Below are 13,893 nucleotides of genomic sequence, written 5' to 3'. Positions count from 1 at the left end.
TAATTTTGTCAAAAACTTGCATAGTTTCTGGTATTTGGTTTTTTGAAATATACGCTTCAATCAAAACCTTTCCGCTGGCTACAATCTCCAAGACATTTTCATTTTTTGTCACTTTTAAATTAAATTTATCACTTGATGTATTCACCGTTATTACCCCAAACACTTTTTCTAAAATATTAATATAATTGCTTCTCCAAAAATAAATATCTTCAATATAATTCTCTGTGTTAATAATTGTTAGCCTCCTTTGTTAGTTGCAAGATCATTCCTCTCTTCCCTCAAACTTTTTTCTTCTCCTTTCTTCGATTCAATACAGGATGGATTAATGTTATTTGTTATATTTTCAATTTCTAGAAATGTTTCATTAATTTCCTTTTCAATTTCATCTAATTCAAGGCTGAATTTATTTTGTTGTAAAGTAGTCTCATTCAATTTAGTAAGCCTGTTTAGCTCTTGTTTAAGAACACTTTCGTTTTTTGCAAGTTCTTCTAAATCCATTTGATTGATTTAAGTTTCTCTTCTTCCTCAAAAATATTTTTACTGAGTTCTTTAATCTCTAAATCTGTGCTTTTATAAATATTTTTAACTTCTACTAATTGATCTTTTGAAGATGCGATAAGCGCCGTAGTATCATGGCCGGGCTCATTAGTTATGTTTTGTAGAAAATCTAATTTACTACGCCTTTCTTTATACGTAAATTTATAATTACTAAAGTAATCTTGCATGTGTATAAAATCATGTTCAATTGTTGAGAAATCGTAAACCATTGTATTTATTAAGGGTATAAGAAAAAAAAGAAAAAAATATTCATTTTTTTGTGCTTTCAAGCACCTTTTAAATATAAAAATTAAGAATAATGTCAAAGTCTTGTACTTTAAAATTCATTACAAGCGGGTTTTTAATTTTGTTAAATTTATTCTCTATTAAAAGACCATATTTATAGAAAACCCATGTAAATTCCATATTAAATTTGTCGCAACTGTAGAATTATCTTGTAACTCTGTTGCTTTCTTAAGTGAAGATTTTTAAGTAAAATTTTGCTTAAAAATAAAGCATGGATTATTTACCCATGCAATCAATAAATGAAAGTTCTAAAATTGACAAAATTATTTAAAATAAAACAAATTTTTATTTAATAAAACGTTTTAATTGTACTTTGCCCATTAGAAATATTTTAAGATGTTTTTTGCTCATTAAGTTCACAGCTGTGTTTTATTTTTTAGCCCTGCAGGAACTAAAAAATCTCCGTAATGTGTAGTTTAAGCACTAAATAAATAAAATTCAACTTATTTTTACCGTTTCCTACAAATACAAGTGAAACTAAAAAATCTCCGTAATGTGTAGTTTAAGCACTAAATAAATAAAATTTAACTTATTTTTACCGTTTCGTACAAATACAAGTGAAACTAAAAAATCTAAATTCTTTAACTTTCTATTATGCCCATACTAAAATGAACAGCACAAGAAGCATTCAAGAAATAAATGAAATAGCAATTAATTTGTGTGATCCTAAGAAAAAGACACTGATTTTTACAAAAAAAACAAATTATGTGCCTCCTTTAAAAAGTATTTGGGTTTTAAAAAATTGTGTATTTTTTACTGAAAGCGATGATATATTCACAACAATAACAAGAAATTTTGATTTTTATGATGTTTTTATTTTAGTAGAAAAACCATTGAATAATTTCGAAAAAGAATTTTTCGCACAGCTTAGATTAAAAAGCAAGAAAAGTATAATTGAGCTGAATCCTGCAAATGATTGAAAAGTGATAACAGAATTTATAATACATTTGAGTGATTCTTCTAGCACCACTCTAAACTAAAATAAATACATTGAAATATAGTTTGTTGTAGTATCGTTAATATAATTGTTATAATAAAAAAAAATGTTCGGATTTATTTAAGCTGTAGTTGTTAATACTTTGTTAGTTTTCTTCGTGTGTTTCTCTGTAATCCGGTCGGGGAACCGCATTGCTGCGTAAACCCCCCACGGCCCTTATGCCAGCTTAATCCCTCTGCCGACGGTCGGCTAGCCTTAGGACTAAGTGTCCCATTGACCCTGAGCTGGCGTTATAATTAGAGACAGTACCATACTGTCTTAGTCTTTTTATAGTGGGGTTATTACGACTAGCGCCCACTTTTGTAACGGCGTCCCGGTTAATGTTCTTTTACCTACCAAAGCGAGGCTCGAACCCGGGCAGTTCGGGAGTGAATCAGCAAGCCGACCACTAGCCCAACGCCGCTTTTTTTTTTTTTTTTTTTTTAAAATGTTCGGTAATTGTTATAATAAGACAGTATGGTACTTTCTAAATATAACGCCAGCTCAAGGTCAATGGGACACTTAGTCCTAAGGCTCGCCGACTGTCGGCAAAGGGATAGAAATGCTATAGGGGCCTCCCAGAGTTTTGTGGGCAACTTCTTTTTTTGCTGTAAGGCAACCACTTTTCATTAAATCCGTTTTTTTTTAATTGTTATAATCGCTCAAGATTAATACCCCTAATGTCAATAAATATTTTAAGTAGTAACAATAATAAATTGTTTTGGCCAATTTTTAAATACACTTTAATAACTAAAAGGCTCTTTAAATTATAACTGTGGAAGCACAAACTGTGACATTTCAACGAATCTAACGTACCGAATGTAAATTAATGTAGTTTTAAAAATTACTATCTTTAGCTTTCAACATCGTAGAAGCTCTTAATTAGCAAAGTATGTAATCAGTAAAGGTATTTTATTGTTTTTATTTATAGTATATTACCCGCACCTTCTATTTTGCATTAAAATTTTAGCTTTAAATTAATAAAAAAGATTTATTAAAACCTAAATTTTGCTATGGGGATAGAACAGTCTAATCCCAAAAAGCAATTATTTGATTAAAAGCACGATTTTTATATTGCAACGAAGTCGTAGAAGCAACCGTTCTTAGGTTGGGTGAAGAATTCCTTAAAGGTTTTCACAGTTAAGCTTTTGGGCAGATCTTCAACTTTTTCACCGAACCAACCCTTTTAAAACCTGAATTAATTTTTACAGTTGTGCCATTTGCTGGTAGTACTTTTTTTTGACTTCACGGCGATTAATTTTATCTGTATTCTGTGTTGACCTGGAAACACCAGTATTAATTGCGGTTTGCTAAGTGAGATCTTGAAAATCTTGCTGTAATTTCCCCGCATTTCTATCAAATCTCTACTACAGAATCAGGTGATTCTTACAAATTCTTAAAAGGTGCGCTTTACCTAGGGCACGCTATTACCAATGTTTCAGACTAAACAGTAACATCTCCCCATAAGTAGCTGAACAAGCACTCTGTACTTTTTGAATAAGTTTAACTTGGTATTTGTGCAGCGCCAAAAAATAAATGATAATTTTTCTAAGCTCTTGGAACCAGACTTACCCTTGACTCTTTATCTATGTGAAAGAAGAAATTGTAAACAAGGTTTGTAAAACTCTTGCAGCTTTTAGAGGCATAAAGAAATTTATATGGTTATATAAATTCTTTTGAAACTTCCGTTAAAATTATACATCCCGTAGATAGGGCTTTTGGCAGAAGTATTATCGGCCTAAATTCTGTTTGTTAGAATCCCCCTAAGACAGTTTAATTATGTCTTTAATTAAACACCATGTTATCGCAAAGAGAGCACAATTCAAGAGCAAAAGAACTAAAAAGCTTGTATAGCTTTGTAAAGTTTTTAGGTCAACCTAAAGTTTGCAACAACAGTACTAGTTTTACTTTTAATAAATCTTTTTTTTGCTTTGACCTCTTGGTGATTGGGTTAAGACCCGGTTTATATATTAAGGTTGGATCATAGCTGATTCAGCTAATACTATTTAATAAATGCCCTTTGCTAAGATTATCTTCGGTTATTAAAAAAGTTTAGGCGCAATGGTGTGCTTTTTTTAATGGTATAATTGAATATTAAGATTTTAACAGGTTTATCCTGGTAGCGCTTATATTTTTTATAAATAAAATTATAGATTTCCTATTTTTTGATCTTAAGAATAATCTTTACTTGTTTATAATTGTAAATAGAATTTAATGACATAGAGATAACTTTAACAATAATCAACTTTTACATTTACAAACCAACGAAGTATTATATAATTCTTTATTTCTGGAAACAAAATTCTTTAAGTTGGGTTATCAATTACGGATAAAAAAAGCTTAGTTTTACATATCAAAATTAAACAACTATTTATTAACAAAAATTTTAATATGTAAATAAATGTATAAAGTAATTTTTTTTAAAGATATTAATTAAACTGATTTAATTCCATCCATTGCTTGAGTTATCTGACTCAACAGGTGCAGCACGTCCAAAGTCTTCTTCTTCATCCTGGGCTGGGGTAGGGAATTGTACTGCGTTTTCGGCCTCATGCTCCTCCAAAAGTTTTTCAAGTTCAAGGGCATCTCTGTAAAAGGATAATTCAACATTTTTAATGTTGCTTTCAAGGCTTTCTCCCGTTTTCATGTAGTTAACAATCTTTGAGAGAATGAAAAATGCATCTCCAATTGCCATTGGGGATCTATTGTTTATTGGGATAGCAATATCAACATTTTCAAGTGAAGCATCAGTATTACAGAATGCAATAACTGGGCAGTTAACCGAAGCTGCTTCAGTTACAGCTTGTTTATCATGAACAGGATCGGAAACAATAATTAAACTTGGCTCTATACTTCCATTTACATTACGATTAGTGAACAATCCTGGAGTAAAACGTGAAGTAATTGGTTTACAACCAATGCTTTCTGAAAATTTCAAAATAGCTTTTCTTGCTATAGGCTTGTCACTTACGGCACAAATATTTTCTGGAAAGGAAATACCACAAATAACTCTTCCAGCAAGCACAAACTTTTCCCAGGATTTATTTATATCAAAAATTGAAATTCCATCCGATCTTTGAGCGAAACGTAGTCTTTCATTTTGTTTGTAATTTTAGTACCACCAAGATGTGATTTTGTTTCAAAAAATAGCTTTGAATATAATGCAGGCATTGGAATTGCATTTATTTGCTTGGCCATTGAGGGTAAAAAATTTATTTAAAATTTTTCTTAAGTTTAAGAAGAAAAAAGAAGGATTAAGCCAAATAAAATAAACAGTAGAAGCTTGAATTTTTAACAACCAAATGCTTAAACTTAAAGTAAAACACATTTGTAAAAGCATTAAAATTCTAATTAAATCAGTTTGAAATATAATCGGCAAGGTTTGCTTTATTATAGCCAATGTTATGATTTTTTTTGAATATTAATATCTATTCCAACTTTTAAAGTATCTTTCCTATAAAACGTTTTAAAGAAATATTAGATTCTGACAGATAAAGTTATGAGAAACAGATTTTTTGTAATTAAAAGTCTTGTAAATGTATTTAATGCCATTGTGGAAGCTTCTAACAAGCATATCTGATCTAGTTCTTGTGCAATACTCTATAAATCTGGCTTTAAAGCATATCCCTTATGAACTAATCCTCCAATAAAGTAGAGTGAACGCCATTTTCGATGTTACAAAACACTCATTTTGCTTGGATTTCTATGAAATAAAGATCTAGCGCAGCCCCATATAATTAATTAGACATTGAAAATAAATTTAAAATTATATTTAAGGCATCTTTATAAGTTTCAGTTCCCGGAATTTCTTTTAAACTGATATGTAGGTTTCTATCACAGCTTGATTAATTAAAATGATGGGGGTATGGTATGAATGGTAGTAATAGTAGTAGTAATACTCATTTATGGGTTTGCGGTATGAATAGCAGTAACAGTAGCAGTAATAGTAGTAATAGTAATACTTATTTATGGGTTTGCGGTATGAATAGCATTACTTTTTGTTGGGGTTAAAGTATAAATAGGAATAATTTTTTCTGATAATGCTTCATGAACAGCTTTTTTTAATTTAAATTTTTAATGTACTCTTTTACCAGCAATAAAAGTTGGATTACAGTTATTTAAAAAATACCTTTATTATAATTATAACTTTAAAAATACTGTTTATAAAATTATAAATTGTTTATAACACTGTTCATATTTAAGATGCGCTATAATTAAACCCTCATTTATTTATTGCCGGATATTATCTTTTCTAAAACTTTTATATTCCAGCCAACTTAAATCTATAAGTAATTTACCGAACTAAAACTGTCTTTTTAAATATCGAATTTGAAATTTACGACAACTTTTTCCATGCTAAATTGTACTTAAAATCTTCTGGGTTTTCTTTCTATTAAATTCTTGTATTATTTGCTGCTACTATACAATTTAAAATTTTTTATTTTTATAAAAATTTTCTTAAGAGACATCCAATGTCCGAAATAAAGTTTAAGAAATCAGAGGCACAGCATATTCTTAAAAATCCCGGCCTTATAGATACAATAATAGAAAAGGCTAAAATTAAACACACAGATATAGTTTTAGAGATTGGAGCAGGGACTGGTAATATAACTGTTAAATTACTTCAAAAAGCAAAAAAAGTAATTGCTTACGAATCAGACAAAAGACTTGCAAAAGAACTCCTCAGTAGACTTTCAAGAACTCCAGAACTTAAAAAAAAACTTGAATTAATTCAAGAGGATGCACTTCAACACGATTTTCCTCATTTTGATATGTGTATTTCAAATATTCCATTTAACATAAGTTGCCCGATCATTATGAAATTAATTTCGTATAATTTTAAATGTGCTTATATTTTGGTACAGAAAGAATTTGGAAATCGATTAATAGCTAGGCCAGCTTCAGAAGATTACAGCAGGCTTTCCGTTGCTGTTCAATTGATAGCTTCAGTTGAGCACGTAATGAAAGTGTCTAAAAATAGTTTTACTCCACCACCGAAAGTAGACACATGCTTTATGAAAATTGAACCAAAAGTGCCACGAGTTCCAATAAATACAAAAGAGTTTGATAATTTGCTGAAAATCTGTTTTAGTAGAAAAAATAAAACACTTGCTGGTAATTTGAAAACTACTTTGATTGAACAAAAAATTAAAAAAAATAAAGAATTTAATGGTGTCGATCCAAATCATGTTGTCGATCAAATTGTGGCAAATGCAAATCTAACAGATTTTAGAACTTCAAAAATGGACATTGAAGATTTTTTGACACTCTTGTTAGAATTTAAAAAAGCAAATTTACATTTCGATTAAATAAATTTATAAAATTGTGTTGAATATATTTTATATACTTAAATAAAATACTCATGTTTACCTCAAACTCTTACTATTTTGCTTCCTTTTTTTATTAATCAGGTTATAAATATATCTTAACGTATTAGATGCTTTTAAGCCTATTAATTAAGTACGGGCTATAGTCGCCTTTTAACTTATACAAAAAGATCAAATTAAAAAAGTAGTCCACCTGTACTTTTTGTTTTATTACTTAAGCCTGTTTATAATTAAGTAAGAGTTATAGTCGCCTTTTAAATTATACAAAACGATCAAATTAAAAAGAGAGCCCACCTGTACTTTTTGTTTTATTACTTAAGCGGCTGTAATTATTATGCACAGGGTTATAGCCGCCCTTTAAATTATAAAACGATTAGATTAACAATTATAGCCCCATTTATACTTTTTGCTTTTTTATTTTCAAATTAATACAATTTGGCACATTCATTGCTTTGTATTTCTAGTTTGATATTCTCCAATATTTTAATAATATTATCAGGGGGAACACCACTTTCTAATAGTTCAAGCATAGCTTCTAATGACTCCTCACTAAAACTAAGACCCAATTCTTGTGCAATATTTGCTAGAGCTTTGGTGTATCTCATTACCCCTCAAATTATTTTTATTTAAAAAGTCAATATATGCCCAATCAAACAAAAACTTATTTTATTAAATTCATACAATAGGCCAAATAAATCCAATGAATTGTGTATTGACATGATACATACACTAGTGCTGTTTTCTCGTTGCAAACCTAAAAACAGCATAGCTGCTCATTTACACCAAAAATATTTTTTTAGAGATTCCGTATTTTGTACAGAAGAAAATATATAAAAACTTAGGAATTATTTCGGGTATGGGGGGTTTTTTAAAAACGTTTAATTGGATTTTCTATGGAACCAATTCCCTTTTGCCAGCTAGGAGACCATTCTTGCCTCCTGCTACAGTGCCACTTTCAAACATTTTATCTTCGCATTTACTTATGTAATCGAGTGAGGCACTGATAACATTATAATTGTTGAAATAGTATTAAATAAATAACCCTTAATGTCTTTTAAACCTTCTAACGATAATAATTTTTGAATTTTAATTTTTTTTGTAAATAAATGTTTTATGCAAGAAATCTACTTTTGACTCTACCAAAGAGCCATAAATTAACAAATCACATTTTTTTAAACAACCATTTTGGATTTAAATTTGGTTATTTTTTGCCTGTACCTGGTTTTTGAATCATTTTCATTGTTAAAAAATGTCTGCTCATTAATTTTTTTTCTTCAGTTGATATTGATAAAATTATTAAAAAAATAGATTAATTTAGAAAGCAACTTTTTTGATAATTGAATAACAACCTTTTTATTGATTTGATTAACAAAAGGTTCTACTTTTTAATCCAAACTATTTTTGATTCTTCACAATAGGCGTGTAATTCTCAGCTAGATTTTAGCCTTTGACGGCGTTAGGCTAGTGGTCGGCTTGCTGATTCACTCCTGAGCTGCCCGGGTTCGAGCCTCGCTTTAGAAAGTAAAAGAACAATAACCGGGACGCCGTCACAAAAGTGGGAGCTAGTCGTAATAACCCCACTATAAAAAGACTAGCATCAGGCCGTGATCGGGCCTTGTAAAAACAACCGATCTCCTTGGGTAGTGGCGGCAACAATAACTCCCATGGCAGTAGAAAGCCTACGTAAGCATAGCGCAGGGGTCTGTAGAGAGCCCAAGACAGTGAGGTACTGTCTATAATTAAACTCCTAGTTAAGGTCAATGGGACATTTAGTCCTAAGGCGAGTCGACTTTCGACAGAGGGATTAAAGCTGGCATAAGGGCCGTGGGGGGTTTACGCAGCAATGCGGTTCCTCGACCGGGTTACAGAGAAACACACGAAGAAAACTAACAAGTTTTAACAACTACAGCTTAAATAAATCCGAACATTTTTTTAATTCTCAGCTAGATTTTAGCTTTTTTTGTTATAATCTTTAATAAATACCCCCGTTATGATTATCTTCGTCTATTTCCTATAGTTCTTAAACCAATTAACGTTATACAATGTAATTATAAAACCTAAAATCATAATAAATATGGCGTATTATAACAATACATTCTTGAATATACTTTACTACTTGATTATTTTATAAATAAAAAAATTAAATTTTTTAAATCACTTAAAAATTTATTGTTTCTCCAATTTGTTTCTATGTAGATCTTTTAAAGCAATAAACGTGTTCACTAATTCAGCAGAGTAGACCCTGCTCAAATCTGGAGCACTTGAAAATCTTGGCAATTCATTTAAAACTTCTTGAAAATTTTCTAAAATCTCATAACTTGGTTTCTTTCCATTTTCAACTTCTGTTATATATAATATTATCTCATCAAGACAAGTTTTATACATTTTAAGGCTGTCTTGTATTTCATTTACACGATCTTTAAGACTTGATCCAGTTCCTTCTTTAATATCTCTAAGTAAATGCTCAATACCGACCTCTTCGGTTTCATCTGCGCCTACAAGGACATTAATGTGTTCTAAATGCTTCTTAAATTTTAATCGATAAACTTGTACTGGTATATCACTTGCTTCCATATTTACATCCACAATAGCCAAAACGGGGTCATCACAATATTTACAAAATGCCTTTGCGACTTCAATATCATTTTTGTACATTTTAGGCCCAGAATGATACCACCCAACAATTTTTTCACTACAATTCACTTTATAAAATAAATCAAACATATTTTGAAGGTAACTCGAGTCAATAAAAAAATAATCTGCGGACTCTTCAAAAGGAACAGCGAAACTATTTGTTATGGTGATTTGAGAGTCGTTTACATTTCCTAGGAGAACTCCAAGGACCCTTGGAGCACTTATTCTCTTAAAATGGTCAACTACAGAAAGTAGAACCAATGGTGCAATTGTGGCACTTTCTTCACTCATGGGGCAAACAAATAATTTTAAAAAGAATTAAGATTAAAATAGCAAATCAAATACTTAACAAGCTTAAATAAACAAAACGAAAGAATTTATACTTGTTTTATAGATCAGAAAAAGTGGCTTTTATTTGGATCCGATAAAACTTTTGAGTAAAACGGGCTTACAAATAAATGTAACGAAAGAAAAAAGCAAAATAAAGAAGATACCATTCATTATAATTGGCTGAAAAACAGCTCGACTTTTTTACGTAACGTTCAAACTTCTAAGGTGCTTAAATAAAATTACACTGCATCACGATTACCAAAAAAGAAACGCATGTGTTTATCTCATTATAATTGTAATGGGTTAAACACAAAATATGTTAAATTATTTTATTTGAAACCCGTAATCGGGTTTTATACTAATAGGCAATAATTTGATAATTAACAAATGCACGCATTCCCATAAAAAAATTGCAAACCCTTAAACAGTCTCCTACTAATATGCAATAATGTGAAATTAACAAATACACACATTCCCATAAAAAATTTGTAAACCTTTAAACAGTCTCCTAATAATATGCAATAATGTGATAATTAACAAATGCATCCACCACCCCTTACCCAATTATGTTTTGAATAACATTTTCGTTCTCAAACTAATATGCAATGAGAAGATATTAAAAAAATACACACATTCCCCTGAATTGCCTGTTTAAAAAAAGCATTATTAAAACCGTATGTTCATTACATACTTTTTTGTAAAATAAACACAATAACAGCTTTAACCCTGTTTTTCTTTTATTAAACGTGCTTTATTAGCATAAAGCGCCCATTTTGAACTTATCATGTTATAATCTATTATTTTTTATTTTACCATACTTAATTAACAAAATTAAGGCTTTTTTAATAGCTTTTTAAATGGATCTGTAGGATTTAATTAAAAGTGCCCTAAAAACGTAAATAATTATTTCAACAAATATTTATTCCAAATTTAAATCAAATGGCCTTGATTCTGTTTTAAGATTAAAATCAGCCTTGTCATCATGTTTTTTCATAACATATTCAGCTTCCAAATATTGCCAAATGTGTTTAGCCTCAATTATATTTGGTTGCTTTAAATTTCTAATTATTTTAATCATGTAAAAGTGCTTAAAAGTTCCAAAAGGTTTTATATCCTCAAGTGCTTTCAATATTCTAATTTGGATTGCCGTATCTGCTAGATTTAGCTTTTTCTCTATCATACCCATGCCACAATAAACTTTATTATTAATTGCAGTAAAAGCAGACGAGAAAAATTGAAAATTTTTTCTGAACGACTTAAATTTAGCGCTGTTGAGTGAAGTATGAAAGTAAAAATTATAGAAAGCCCAACAATGCTAGGTACAACAAAGAATTTAAAATATACAAAGAAATTAATTGGTCGTTAACTTTCCTAGAAGAATTTTAGAAGTTAATTAGTTTTGCTGAATAGTTTTTAATGGGATAGTGGTAACTCTAAAAGTATTAATTAGAACCCCCTTAATTTCTAATAGGTCTTCAGATTACAACAAGTTTTTAGAAAATCTGCTATTAGGGACGCCGTTACAAAAGTGGGCGCTAGTCGTAATAACCCCACTATAAAAAGACTAAGACAGTATGGTACTGTCTCTAATTATAACGCCAGCTCAGGGTCAATGGGACACTTAGTCCTAAGGCTAGCCGACCGTCGGCAGAGGGATTAAGCTGGCATAAGGGCCGTGGGGGGTTTACGCAGCAATGCGGTTCCCCGACCGGATTACAGAGAAACACACGAAGAAAAATAACAAGTATTAACAACTACAGCTTAAATAAATCCGAACATTTTTTTTTTTTTTTATACTCTTAAGGGCGCCAATTATATATAAAAACATGGCCAACTTGATATTTTTTATTTATTTATTTTTAAAGTAGAGCTAGCTTGATATGTCTTATTGCTATTCATTTATTTTTAAAGTAGAGCTAGCTTGATATGTCTTATTGCTATTCATTTATTTTTAAAGTAGAGCTAGCTTGATATGTCTTATTGCTATTCATTTTACTTTTTAAAAACATTTGGCTTCTTTTCAGGCGTCCTTTTATTTACGTTATATCTTTGACGACCAAACACAAATTTAAAAATATGTTCTCATTTTTCACCCATGCAAGAACATAAATTTGAAGAAATTTTTAATAAAAAATTTCTTTTACAAAACACACTCATAATAGATGAAAAACTGGGCCAAAATTGTGATTTCTTCATTCTAGAGTTATCTCGTCATTTAAAATATTCAATTTATCAATGGAATGATACAGGAATATATTTAAAAAGTGCATTTTCTATGTATAATGTTAATTCTATTATAAATTCTGCTTATGTTAAAGAATATGCATCGGAGGATATTATTGATGATGTTTTTACACAGAGAATACTGGAATTTCAATATAAATCAAAAGTAAATGTGTTTAGATCAGGAACAGCTCTAGAAGCCGATTATTACGATTATGATTTAGTTCTTATAATAGAAAAATTAAAAAGTGGTTGTTCTAGTAAAATTGATGGAAATATAAAACTATTAGCAAGGGATGAAGTTTTGGCAGAATGTAAATATAAAGTTTGTTCGGATAAAATAATATACTTTTGTTAGATATTTGTCTGGAGTTCTACTACTTTATTAAAAGATTCTACCGTATTTTTAAATAAACTTTTAAACTGTAAATCCAGATATTTTTTTCATATTCTCTAAAATTGTGGGAAGAAGCGGGGTTATTTTAACATAACTGTTGTGTGAGAACCTATAAATAAAACTGTTATACATACCCTTTATGACCAAATACTTTACTAATGTGGAGCTTACACCATTTTTGTTTGCACGAGATAATAACAAAGTATATTTAAAAAAAGCTGTTAACTGAAGATCTATTAGATATTAAGGGTTATTTATTTATACTTTTTTAACAGATATTTTTAACTTGCTAATTAAATTAAAACCCCGCTTGTGTTTTTTGTTCTGATGGTTATTATAAAGATATTTAATAATTTCTCACTATTGCCGTGAGCAACTTTTTTGTAAAAATTAACAAAAGAATCAACTATTTATTGATTTAGAAACAAATTAAAGGCAGTTTTTTTTTCTTAGTTGAAATCTTAACACTCAATTATTTAATGTCAAACTTGATTTTTTGAATTAAATTTTTAAATAAAACTATTTTTGGTTACCAAAATCATTTAAGTTAAAGTAGATTTTATTTTAATCAGATTGTCTTGTGCCATCGAAGATGGCGTAAGCTCTTCATTATTAAAGTATTTAATCATTTAGGGTATTTATTTAAATAATATTAATAGAGGATAACACAACACAGATAATTTTATATTTAACAGTTTATTACTGGTTTTAATACAACTTTTATATAACAAGTGTTATCCCAGAGCCAAAACATTATAATTTTGACTTAATTTATTATATTTTATTGTAAACCCCATGGAAGTAAATCAACCTAAAAAAAGAGGAAGAAAAAAGAAAACACCCGATGTAGTCTCTAAACCTGTAGCAAAGCCAGTAGAAAAGCCCAAACCACAAATAATCGAGCCCCCTATTAAAGAGCCGCCCATAGATAATCCAGATGGTATTTACAAAGAGCAAGTAACACAAATACTCGAAAAAGCAGCACTTGAATTAGATGAAGCTCTGAAACCGGAAAACATACTAGACGATATACATTTTAGAATAATGAAAAGGGTATTGGGGAGTAATGATAAAAGAGAAGAGGGGTTTGATTTAAAAAATGTAAAACTTTATAAAAAAATAAAAAACTCTGAGGTGAACAACAAAGAAATTTGGGAATGGAG

General features: G+C 29.7%; 1 protein-coding gene and 1 pseudogene across 1 annotated transcript; both read right to left on the bottom strand.

Moving 5' to 3' along the window:
• Positions 1-4,262: 4,262 nt before the first annotated feature.
• On the bottom strand, positions 4,263-5,017 carry LOC143922106 (uncharacterized). The gene is given in 2 exon segments (XM_077445362.1): positions 4,263-4,906; positions 4,909-5,017. Coding segments are annotated over 2 exon segments (753 nt in total).
• Positions 5,018-9,312: 4,295 nt separating this feature from the next.
• LOC143922105 (26S proteasome non-ATPase regulatory subunit 7 pseudogene) lies at positions 9,313-10,071 on the bottom strand (annotated as a pseudogene).
• Between the last annotated feature and the right edge of the window lie 3,822 nt (positions 10,072-13,893).

Source organism: Arctopsyche grandis, unplaced genomic scaffold (genome assembly GCF_051622035.1).
Source record: "Arctopsyche grandis isolate Sample6627 unplaced genomic scaffold, ASM5162203v2 HiC_scaffold_384, whole genome shotgun sequence".
In the NCBI taxonomy this organism is placed as follows: domain Eukaryota; kingdom Metazoa; phylum Arthropoda; class Insecta; order Trichoptera; family Hydropsychidae; genus Arctopsyche; species Arctopsyche grandis.
This window is presented reverse-complemented; position numbering and strand designations above follow the sequence as displayed.